This window comes from Eutrigla gurnardus (genome assembly GCF_963514095.1).
Source record: "Eutrigla gurnardus genome assembly, chromosome: 9".
Lineage (NCBI taxonomy): Eukaryota > Metazoa > Chordata > Actinopteri > Perciformes > Triglidae > Eutrigla > Eutrigla gurnardus.
Window position 1 is genome coordinate 13,156,866 of NC_139923.1, and position 13,239 is coordinate 13,170,104.

Sequence of the window (13,239 nt, forward strand, 5' to 3'; positions counted from 1 at the left end):
AAATATTTCTGAAGTGCCAGCTAATAAGTGCAGCTCTGGAGTGCCTCCACGAGCTCAATATGTTCATCAACACATTTTTTTTTTTTTTTTTTTTTTGGAGTAACTTCAAGCGATGGCAGAATCATTAATCAGGAACTTTGCTGTGTAGGCCTGTAAATCTTTCCAGTCATTTCTTGGATACGCTCTTCAAACAACAACAGCGCCAGGTGTTCTTAATCAAGATTGGTTTGTTTGCTTGTTTTTTTTTGCATACATTCAAATTGCCAGGTGGACAATTTCTTTTATTAATGTATTCTCCATCAAGAGCACGGTAATGTTACAGCTCATTTACTGTGCAACGCTTCAGGTCATATAAACATGTTTTGACAGGTTTTCCATTTCATCAGAATACACCGGCTGGTTTTATGTTCTATCAGAAGTTACTTGATCTCTGCTGTTAGACAGCGATGTAGGGACTGGTTTTTGTGTCGTTGAAATCTTAAGTTTTCCTGTAGCTCTAACCATTTAATTGATCATAATATTCCCAGACAACTTTATTTTCTATTACCGTACTTTAAAAATTAATGTTTCTAATGAGAATCAAAATGTGATGCATGGCTCTAGAGAACTGGCCAGAGCTGAAACTGTAGCCAAAATCTAGTCAAGGTCCATCAAAAGTTTTCAAAAAGATTCATAAAAGAAGTTGGTCCAAAGCCAATATTCAACCATTATGAAAACGACTGACTCACCACCTTTTCTGGATATGAAATTGATATGAGAATGCCAAAAATCAAACCTTCTCATCATTTGAATATGTCTAAGCGGCTAAATACTGCAACATTTTCAGAACTTGACACTGTCAATGTGTTTTCTTTTTTCTCTATATTCTCAAAGAATAATTAATAAGCTAATTAGCAGTGGTTATTATTAAGATTATTATTAGTGTGTCTCTGCTGCCGGCTGGTGAACAATGGTTTTGTGAACTTTGATACAGAGGCTTTTCTGAGCATCATGTCTTCCTCCACTGGTCCCACTGTGTAATCAGGACACAGTGGGATGCATTGAATCGCATCCAATTTCCTCTCATTCACCTTTGTTTATTGACTCGGGGGACCTTACAAGGAGTGAGACTCGAGTGGGTTGAGAGAAAAAAAAAACACAGACATTGACTTCTCCTAACCTCTCGCCGGCATTTTCCCTCTGCCATGAACAACACAGCGGAGAGCTTTGAACTAGATTGATTACACTTGTGATCGCTCTTCTAAGATAATGTCCTTTCTTTTAATCATGCTTTGTGCCGCTGCTCTTTACAAGGATAAGATTATCATCAGCAACTTCATCACTGTCTCATTGGAAATGCCGTCCTAATTGGACGGCTCTGCTTTCCAATTGGAACTTCTGATCGTGTTTACTGCTGTTTGTCCTTCAGCTCAAATGGGATCACTGTTGGATGCCTGTGTTTTGCTGGCTTCTGCTCTTAACTGTTTTCTCCATCTCACAGAAAAGTCAAAGCTGTTGTTTTCAATTTCAGAGAACTACATTTACAGATTTTTGAGTATAGATTGTTTGTTGGTAGGTGGACCTAATTACTCACTAGGACTTCTAAAACGGCTCTTTGTAAAAATCAAAGACACGGCTGTATTTGCAGTATGTTAGCTTGATCCCTGTGGTGTTGAGCTTTGCTGAGTGCTCTGAAGTCAATAACCTCGTATTTACTCATTGGTCACCAGAGGTCTTATAATCCTGCGACTCGCTCAACCTGACATTTCATCAAAAACACACCAGACTTGCCAGACATTCCCAACAGCTTTGCTTTTCACTGAAACATTTCCAGTGTTTGAATTAAGATTTGAGGATGCCTTTGGTGCAAAGAAAGCTTGAATGAGAGGTCAGCTCTCGCAGCCTCAAGCTATCAGCAGTAATCCAGTCCTTTTGTTCTCTTTGACATTGGCAGCATTGACCAAACCTGCTCGCTGTTCGTACGTGAGGCACTCGTGATTTTACCGGTCTGCTCTATTGTCAAGTCCTTTGTGGTTGTTGACATGTGTGTGACATTGTGATGGGACTCTAATTACTCTATTTGCCTCCGGGGGTGAAAGTGTTAAACAGTGGCCTCGGGGGACGATATACCCACAATCACACACATCATGTGCACAAATGACTGGTTTTCTTCAGCAAGAAGTCTGGAATTGGAATCATTGTCCTTTAAGTTATTTCCTCTATCTTCTTACCTTACCTCCTCCCCCCTTTCCTTCATTCGTTCTCTCTTTCTTGCTGTCTTTCCTTGACACCCCACCTCAACTGGCTCCAAGTTAATGGCTAACAGGCAGATCAGTGGCTAGCCGCAGGGGTCCCGATTGACCTTTCAAACCCGCCCAGTTTATTATTCGCACTGTCAAAGCTCCACGTGCCACCGTATGACCTCCAGCACACGACAGCCTCGCAGACAAAGAGCCGGTAGGAGAGGGGCGAAATGGGGAAGTCAGACAAGACGCCTTTGTTGTGATCACGTGCGTGTCTGGCATTATGTAAATAGTGCTTATCCAGTGTTAATTGCCTCTGCAGCTAGGATGAGCATATTAAATGTGAAGGAAGCAATTTACCGTTTTCAAAGTCTCCCCAGGCCACCGTGAATAAGACCGGCCCTGCATTCGATGGCATTGCTGGTGCCATCTGCTACCTTTGCCAATCTCATCTGCTCTTGACAAACTTCATGGGAAATGGCAAATAAATAAATCTGATTCATTACACCTTTGGGTCTTATTTTTCTAGTTTTTGCCCTTAATTGTCTCTGTAATAAGAATATTGTAGTGTAATGTTGAGTTGATTGCTGAAGTCTGGGGCAAACAACCAAGGACAACAGTACAATTGCTACCCAAACTCCCCATTTTAAACATCCATTACAGTTTACAGACCAACTTCCTGGTTCAACCTATATGCCATAGTATTAATAGTGGTACTATACTATAGTAAGGGTAACAACTGACATGCTACCACCTTCTGTTTCACATCAATAGATGACAGAACAGATATTAGGATGTTGACAGTTTAGGAAACATGCGTGAGTTATAAGATACCACGTATGCTAAATGTGAAGCTATTATAAGCAGCTGGTGAGCTAAGTGGGCCAGGCCCTGTCCCAAGCTTCTTTATAGCTCACTAATTAACGAAAAAGAGTCAAACAGTTGTAAGTTTGCTTATATGAAAACCAAGCGTGAAAAGTGTGAATATTCATCCTACTCGGCACCTTCATTTGTCGTACCTTCTTTCTGCCTCACTCTCGTTTTCCTTGAGAGTACCCACTTGATTTTCTTCAGTCAGCATATGGATGGCACCATTACTCCTTACAACATCTTTTCACGCCAGCCAGGCCATTTTGCTGATCTGCACAGTACATAGCATCACCCGACTGCCCCCCCCCCCCCCCCCAAACCAATTACCAGTTATCACCAAGGAGGAGGCTGTTCATCCATTAGTTATTCATCCACCCAAGTGCCGCTTTTACTCTAATTCGATTTTCTCCCTGCATTTTACATTAAAACGCACTCCAAGATGGCAAGATCTTAGAAATTAAGCACAGAGATTAACTGCACATCTCTAAATCTCTTTAACAAATATACCCTGCATGTACCATTAACCTTGAACAAGCTGATTAACTTAGCGCTCAGTTTCCCTCACCAGCCCCAAATCATATTTAGCCGAATTCCATAATCCAGCCAAAGTGGGATCGCACAATTATCTCGCGTTCTGCTGAAATCCGTTAGTTATGAAGATGGAACGTCTTATTGATCTAATTTTGTGGGAAAGTGATATCGTTCATATTATTACACGTCACGTTATTACAAGCGGCAAAAAGGGCCAAGTACAATAAGTAACCTGATGAAATGTTTGCTCAACAATTTTCCTGAGTTTCATTATGAGCACCACTTAATGCTTGTGAGTCTTTCTGCCTGTGTGTGTGTGTGTGTGTGTGTGTGTGTGTGTGTGTGTGTGTGTGTGTGTGTGTGTGTGTGTGTGTGTGTGTGTGTGTGTGTGTGTGTGTGTGTGTGTGTGTGTGTGCGTGCATGTTTGTGTGTTTTGATATTGCTGTGTGGTTTGGAAGGCCTGAAGAAACTGTTGCAGGTTTCATCAGCAGCTTCATCAAAGTAATACAACTGAAAGGTCGCTGCACCCACATGTCGTATTCTATATTTAACAACTTGAGAAATAAAATAAAAAACATTCTATGTTTTTGATGTATTTACTGACCATCAGCGTTAATCCTGGTGACTACAGGGCACTCTTGAAGTCCCAGTGAAGCTCCATCAAAACCAGGGGCTAATGTTAGCAATCAAGCTAATTAAGGACACACAAATAAGACAACTTTGGAGTTACCCTAAGACGCATTTCTGATGTCAACTCCTGGTTAGACAGCGAACAAGCTCAGGCAGCGGAGCGTCACTGGGATTAGTAACTGTAATTTGATGTGACCACTTGTTCAGTAATAAGTAGCATAAAGGATTAAAATGTGAAGTTCACTTGACATTAATGTGTTACTGCCCAACACTGACCACAACACGGCAGGAAATGGAGGAAATGGCGTTGATAGTAGATGATTCTCATCATCAATCTCATCTCCCTTTGTCCTTTTTCTAACAGTTGTCCTTGCGCTGAGCGATAACTGCATGAAGATTGGATAATAAACGCGCGTAAATAAAGCAGATCATGAATTTCAGAGCGGCCTGAACGAGCCGATACACTCAGAACGAGATGCGCAATAAAGGGAGTACTCCGCACACGGTCGGTACTCAGAGAAGAAAATTGGCAGAATTCATCAAATGTTCTGCGGGCATGAAACCTCAGCAGCAGCAGCAGCAGCGTGTAGAGGCTCTAATGTGAAAAATAACCCAGGAGTCATGTTGAGTTTGTTTTATGTGGTTGGAGGGGTTAAAGGAGGGCCTGAACATTGGTTCATGTAAAGATGTTGAGAGGATTGTCAAATTTCCCCAGTGGTATGCTCTCTCTCTCTGACACGCTCTCCCTCGTGTCATTGGAGCGTTGCTTGAGTCCCTCAGACAGTAGCGCTGGCTGTCTGGGAGTGATTTATGCAGTCATAAGGGCTGTACCGTAGCGGACCTTGGCCCGTATTTTATTCTGACACTTATTATTGAAATGAGACATTTGGGTGTAAAGAGGAATCCCAGCCGTTTTCTCACTGAGAGGATGAGGTATATGAAAACTCAGCCTTCCAGCATTTGGAATTACATCAGGGAGCATTTAATTCTACCTCTCTACTGAATGATTCTGCGCACACATGTGTACGGTTATGTTTGAAAAAATGCAAATTGAATCTCTGAGGTACCGAGTTGCAACACATCGCTGTAGAGCTGCAGTTTGGCGGCTGCTGCTCTGGTGTTATGAGCCAAGAAAAAGGCAGACTGCAGCAGTGATCTCACCATCCTCCCCTCTGTTGTTGGTAAAATCAACAAATATTACAGAAACAAAGTGAGAGGAGTCATTTTTGCCATTCAGGGTCCATTTCATTTTCAGCATAGACGATGTTACATGAGTGACAGTTTGAGCATTTCTGAGGCTTGTGTTGAAATTCGGTGCAAAAGATGAGCTACTAGGTTGGAAAATATCTGGTCCTTTGATAAAAATCCAAAGCTGCAGGCTTGAAACAATTAAGGGGAGAAATCGGCTCCAATTTACATGGGGCGTTGTGGTTTAGGGCATGGACCATGACCTGCAACATCCTAGTTCAGGTCCTGCCAGGGACCTTGTTGCTTAGTGTTGCCTATATTTCTTACTTCCTCTCCTTAGATGCTGTCATCTCTCTCTACTAGTCTCTCCAAAAAAACTACCACTTCAAAGGAGCATTTTGGTTTGAAACATCCGATTAGAAATGCAAGTCTGTGGCTGCAGCTACTTCGTTATAAACCTGCCCAAAGAAAGAATTCCGCATTTTGGGAAATATGCTAATTTGTACGGATCATATGGATACAACTCTCATGTCTGTATCTTATCATGAAGGCTGATCCACACAATGTGTCTCATCCACAGTGGGTTGACCTATCCACATTTTATGAGTTATATCATAATTGCATCAGTGCTCAGTTGTGATGGTTGACCAGGAGCTCTTCTACCTCCAAGGCATAGCCCTGGTGCTCCCTCACCCCCACGGGTGTTTTTTCCCCGAAAGATGAGGAGGGAGAGCAGGCGTGTAATCGGCGGCTGTAAGCGTTTCACTCCCGAGGCTGGATGACCTACATGTTGCACTTTCTCCATCTGTCTGCATACACTTAACACCCCACAGGCTGCCACTCAAACCAGCAGGTGACGGCGCACAGGAGATATAGACCGTGTATAACGGAGGCTCACTGCATGTACAGATGTTAAGCACAACATCCAAGGTTACGTGCGCTGGTTAAATAGCCTCTGATGCCTTTTTTCTGCCGCTGCTGAAAGCCTTGTTTACTTGTCTGTGTAGCTGAAGTTGAAAGGGTGACCTTCATTCCATTCAGCTCACTTCCAGTTCAACCAGGATGCCAGCAAAGACACGGCTCTTGTGCACGGCGTAAACTATAAAATTAAAAACAAAAACATTTCATTAAGATTCCAAGTGCTACATGCAAGCCATAAAGCAATGTATGCAGTTAATTCAGAGGCATAAAAAAGCTAATGGTCTATTAGAGTCTACTGCCTGGGGCTGCCAGAAGAAGTCCATCAATCACATCTATCAGTAATCCCCTGCAAGCTGCCGCCTGTGTCGGCGCCTCCTGCCACAGAAATGGTCCCTCAGCAGAAGCGGCGTCAGATGTAGCTGAAGTTGACATCTTAACAGATAAACTGGCCCCACTTTACTACCACTGTCACTACATTCTGCCCTCAGTCTTCGGCGGTATTGATGGGAGGCAGCAGTCGATGAGACAAAAAGCATTGACGGAGGAGACGCCTGAGGAGTCGAGCTGAGCTGCTCCGTCTTTGTTCTTTCGTGCTTGTCCTCATACCTGGAGGATGCAGAGATGGGATACAGATGAGGGAACCTTCAGGATTGCGCTTTGCTGCAGGCGACGACTCATAGTTGTACTTTCTGGGGAAGTTTTCCAGTAAATTTGTTTGTCCGCATGCAACAGCTCAGAACAGCTTACAGTGACATGTGATATTTACCGAAGCGGATACTTAATGCACTCAGCTGCGTCACAAGTACACAATTTTTTTTTTTTAGAATGTCTGTGTCAACATGGGATTCTGCCACAGTGAAAAATGAAAGAAAAAGAGGTTTCATCCTTTTCGATACACTCCACTAAGCTATTTTACAGCATTTGTTGTGGAAAGGCTGGTGGTCGTCTCGGGGGCTTTTGAACGAAAACACATTTCTCTCCTGGCTGCAGCTGCTGCATATCCATGTGCAAAGAGCCAGCAGATGTGACTTGGTCCAGTTACTCCATCCCAAAACCCAGTTATTTCCAACTATACTTTTTCTATCCTGATCATCTCCTGGCCCAGTTGCACTAGTGGTAGATCTTTCATGAATAATCACCATTGTTGTGTTCCGGGCCGATAATTCATCTCGACTTTGTGCATATGGAGCCGTTTTTTTGACCACGGAGCACCTGCGGAGCAGCATTGGACTCGATTAACACAACAGCTGCTAAATAATTTGTGGCAAACTGATTTTGTTTACCAGCATGTGTTTATGAATGAATATGTATATTTGCATACTCAAAGAGGACAGTTTATGCTGGAGCGACCACATCGAAATGCGTGTGATGAAACTTTTAAGAGGCTACAGCTTGTACCGAGTGCGAGGCAGAGGGCGTGGGAAGAAATGGTGTTTGAGTTTGAATAAGTCCAAGGCTGTTTGGGAAATAAGCCAATTGCAAAAATTATTCCCATTAAAATTCTGCTGTGTCGTCACCTTCAGCACCTTTGGGCATGGAAGCTGATGATGCACTTTGCGAAGCTGTCGCAAGATATCTCAAGGATTCTGCTGAAGGCAGATCTTCGGTGAGAGAGTATCTGAGAGTATAGGAAGCTGCAGCCAGGCATATAGAAACCCTTTCCATCTGGCTGATGGGACTACAGACCCTACAAAATGAACTGAGGCAGTGGGTTTAGCTGGAAAGACATCAGCCAAAGGGACACCACAAGGATGGCAAAGTCCCTCATGCAGGAGTTAAGGCTACTTAATATTCTTGTGTTGATTGGGGATTAATTGTTCCATCTGGCTCTCCTGAAAAGCAGTCAAGAGAATACAAAAAAAAAACAAACGAACACTCCCTCCTATTTTTCCTGACGTGTTTTCTTTTGTTTCATTATGGTCATGGAGTACATCAAGCGCTTAGCCTTGGAGGAGGAGTCTGGACTGGACAGTCTGTACCAGAGGGAGAGCTGGGAAATTTGATCATTTTTCTCCGGGACTGTCATACGCCATAGGCTGCCTCATTTGTCTGCTCCAACTCCTTTGTTTCCACCAGGCTCGCTGTTCCAGGATAAGCCTGCAGAGCGAGACACGAGCATGAAAACCCGACAGATTCAAAAGAACTATATAAGCTAATTATTATAGTGCTCCATGTTTCTTTAATACAGCACTTAACTCTAATGTACGTGCTGCTGTATTTAATACCTGCTGACTGGCCAAAAAAAAAAAAAAAAACACACACAGAATGAGAGCAGGTTTGGAGTGTGAGGGAAGGAGGGATGAGGGAGGCTTATTTTTCCTCCAAATTGCCCTGCAGTTCCACAGGAGTGGCGTTGACCCACTTTATCTCCCACTCAGGTGATTAATGTGATATCGCTACAAACAAAGGTCACATCAGGAGGCAGGGGAGCAGGGCACAACAAGAGCTCCGGGTGTTATATGTGACTGTTAGGGCTGAGAAAGAATACGTTGTTTGTTGTCAGTCTGTGGAGACACAGGTTGTAAGAAAAACAATAACACACACACACACACACACGAACATGCATGAACATGCATGATTGAATATACTATACGAATGAACCAGGGATGAGATTATCACACTATACTTGTGTCATAACGATTATTACATCATAAATAGTTTTATATGTTTTATGGTAGCAGTTAATGCTGTTAGCTATGGGAAAGTGTTGAATAGAAAAGGGGTTCTCTCCACCGAATTTACACATTATCAGTTCACTTTGTTGTTTTGTTACATCTGTGACATTTAGGGAGCTTTCTCAAATAATAACCCCCGATGATGTCAGTTCTGATTCTTTCTATTTTCCTCCAACTTTATAGTTGTTCAATGCAGGGACGTCACTAGGATTGAAAGGCAGGGGGGCTTAGCCCCCAGGAGAACCATACAAAATATTTACTCATGCATCTTTGTAGTACTGTATTAAAACAACAACTAGTGAAGAAGTCCAGCTAGTAACACATTAAAAGCAACAGACATTGTCTTCTTCCATTTTATTCTGTTGAACAAGAGTTACTCTTACTTTTAGATTCATTAAAGCTGCATGCTTAGAATCTGATTATGTAAATGTGTCTTAAAGTGATATCTCATTCATCTCTCCATTAGATAAGCTGCAGGTCTAAAGAATGTTTCACAATTGTTTTACATTTCATAGACATGATTAAAAAAAAAAGAATCGAAAATAACAGCAAATTTCATTTGGGAACCACTGGCACGGTGTACTGTATACATCTGCTGTTCTAACTCAAAGGTAATCTTTGCAAAAATAAAAGCAACATAACATGTATAAGGCAGACATATTATTATAAAAAATAAAATATCCACGCTGAGCCTGGCGTTAGAATGTATGCTGTCGGAGTCAATACTCAATGTCGAGGCGTTTCTCAAAAAGAACTGCGCACAAAGTTAGTGGTGGTATATCTGGAGTTGAATATACAAGCTGAGTTACCCTCAGATTCTGCATCTCTAATGTTCATTTAGAGGCTCTGCGTACTGTTGACTGATGAATTTAGGTCATGAGTCTGTTTGAGGCATTTTAAAGAGAGTTTGTGGTGTAAGTTCTGAAACACTGCTGCTTTTGAGTCTCCCCGTCCCTTTTCACACTTTTTATTATTTAAAGTGATTTCAGTTTGCTGTGCAAGCAAAACGCTCCACTTTAAAACCATATTGAAATACAAAAGCAAGTGTAATTATGCTGTCTACTTTTTCCCCCCTTTCTCTGCGCTTATCTATATTATAATCTCTGGTTTCAGCGTTTATACCAAAGCACATTCTCCAAGGTATTTCACAGTCATGGTTTCTATTCCAGAGAAATTACTAGTGTTAAATGAAGCGATGTTTTTCTTTATATGTGCCAGCTGTGGTGCAAATGGTCTCCAGTCTGCCAGAAAATCCAGTTCGTTTTGTGAAGATGAGGTTAAAGATGGACTGAGTGAACCAGAGGCCCTTTGGGCTTTGATGGAACATTCAGATAATGCTGCATCAAACTGTGCTATTGTGCGTATGTTTTCCATTGTTATATTTGTAAAGATGTTGTTTTGATCACGTGTTGAGAAGACAATCAGGAAACATATACATTTCTGAATGCATTCACCCGGAACACAACTGTAGAGCTAAAATAGCAATATGGCGAAGTGACTCTGAAGGCTCAATGTTGTTTTGATACAGCATGTTACTGACTCCGAGACTACGGGGGTGGTATTGTTGAGATCTGAGAGTGTAGACTGACTGCACTGGAAGAGATGCACAACATTAAAAGAAACATCCAAATTCACAAATGACTCCATGCTAATAATAAATGCTGGGGAGGTGGAAGGAGATACTTTTCTGGAAGCAGGCAGCAGTGTATTAGCGAGATGTAGAGCTCAGTGTTTATATATGCAGACTGAATGAGCACCAAATGTTTATACGGACCAACGGACATGGAAGTACATGATTGGCAGCTGTGTGCCTAAGGCTCTATCCTTTTGAAGTTGAAGTGTATTTCTCAGATCTGCATCTTATACTTAATATAAAGAGCAAGAATTAAAGTCATAGTAAATGTATCTTGGCTTTCCCTTTTTTTACGGCTTTAAGTTCAATGGAACTTTGACAGAATACTGTTTTTTGGCTTTTCACCCTGAGTTTGAGCTGAACCAGTTAGCTTGACTGCATCAACGACTCTGCCCCCATGAAATGTTTCTATAGCAACAGTCAACAAATAAAGGCACAATATAAGTGCACGGTTTTCATATCATGCAGAAAATATACATAAGTATGATATTTCTCTGTCCTAGGTGAACGGGAAGGAGTTGTCCAAGTCCAGCCATGAGGAGACCGTGGAGGCCTTCCGGGCTGCCAAGGACCCCGTCGTGGTGCAGGTCATCAGGCGGACCCCCAGCGGCCGCCCCCATGGCCCCCCTCAGGAAATCCATGTGGTGGATGTGTGCACACAGACTGACATCACCTTTGAACACATCATGGCGCTGGCAAAGCTCCGACCTTCGACCCCTCCTGTGCCTGACGTCTGTCCTTTCCTGCTCTCTGACAGGTATGTACAATAGGAAATGTACTTTGTTTTGATATTATTTTACATCCCTGTAAACCAGTTGTCCTCAACCTTTTGTAACTTAAGTCACATTTCTGATAGTTACTCAATTTCCAAGGGCCACGTTCCCAAATAGACTGTAAACATGTGTTACGCCATTGTCAGCTGTAATGACCATAATAAAACCCATCAGTGCCTTCATTATGAATCAAAATATAATGTATTCAGGGTATTCATATTTCCTCACCACACGCTTTGGAGCTTCTGCTGGCACTGAGTTGTATCCCACATCACTTTATATCTCACTTTATATAAACGGATACACACGTCACTGGATCCAAGGGAACGTAAGCTAGCTAACAGCGGCAAAAGACGTTTGTCTCCATGTCATGATTGGTGTGGTGAAATTCTATTTCTTTGTTTTTTATGTGAATTCTTGAACACAGATATTTATAAAAATAACTAGCTTGGTGTTTTACCAAACATTTTTTATTTGTTCTAAGCATTTAGCAGTACCTCCGCAGTCCACTAGATGGTACTGCGAGGCTCACCAGTGGAGGGCAAAATAAATAAATGTGATTCTCTCATATATATCCCTGTATTTAAAACAGGGATTATAGTTTGAAGGAGGTCAGTGATTTAAAAATTATTTAATATGATTTATTTCATTCAATATATAATTACAAATTATTTCGGTTCAGTGCCACAAGAGTTTGTTGTTGTGTCCTTGTTTGACTTTGGCTGGGACTTATGTTAATTATGAGGGGGGGGATAATGTTATTGAGCTATGAAGCAAAAATATCAGTGTTCACAGGATTAGCATTACAAGTACAAAAGCCGCCTGTAAAATATAAATGAATTGTCTAACCATCTGTATAGTCTGACAAATATAGATTTCTCTGATGAATGAGCTTCTCGATGTCCTTCACGTCTTCAATTTCACCAATAGACACACTAATTAAAATACAAAAGAAATAAAGGACAGGACTTAATGGTCTTAATTAACCATTTATACAGAATGTGTGTGGGAAATGCTGTACTGTTTTTCATATTTAGATAATCATGCATAGAAACACAACTAAGATTGAATATGTGTGTTGAGCTTACATGTAGAAAAGATGAAACGGCATACTCGTTTTCATTTGTGTGCAAAGTGGCTCAAAAAAACATGTGTGGTATTACCAGAAGTCTAATCACAGCTCATCTTGATGCCGGGTAGCGTAATACCTCAAAGACCTGTTTTTATTGTTTATGTGGGAAGAAGGCATGAAAATATGCCCACAAAAAAAGCAAAACTCCCTGAGAGTTGAAAGTATCAACAAGAGATTTTCGTGGATAACAACAAAAGGAACAGGGTTCATTATTTCCTCTTCTGGCATTTTAGTTTACATTCTGTTCATCTCGAAGGAGGACTAAACTGTGAACAAGCAAAGTTTAGCATGAAGGAATATCTGGGTTTCACCTCTTGGGAATGAAACGATGAAACGATGACAATGCGGGCGCCTCAAAGCACAGAAGTGGGAGGTCGGGATGGTCTCAGCAATCATAAACATTTCAAATTCTCAGAGTATCTGTTGCCAGTTGTTATTGGAGACTTGCTTCGACAATCATTGCTTGCCTCGATGCTCATTATTAAAAACATCATAAAAAATGTGTTGTTGTCAGTGTTACACGGAAAGTATACACAACCTGATCAAGATCATCGCCATATATATATATATCACACAATACCATCTCCCCATGGGGCCTTCTTGCCATAATTGGAGCTGCTTGGCGGATCCATTTTGACTCGTGGAAGGTTTACAAGGTGATTAA

At 41.7% G+C, this 13,239-nt stretch overlaps 1 protein-coding gene across 2 annotated transcripts in view; it reads left to right on the forward strand.

Annotated features, from left to right (window-relative positions):
• LOC311018703 (PDZ domain-containing RING finger protein 4) overlaps window positions 1-13,239 on the forward strand; it is a 108,274-nt gene that overhangs the window by 77,656 nt on the left and 17,379 nt on the right. For both annotated transcript variants that reach the window (XM_084017743.1, XM_084017744.1), the window contains one exon: window positions 11,174-11,427. In XM_084017743.1, coding sequence (XP_083873869.1) covers window positions 11,174-11,427 — 254 coding nt within the window. The remainder of the gene's footprint in view (window positions 1-11,173; window positions 11,428-13,239) is intronic.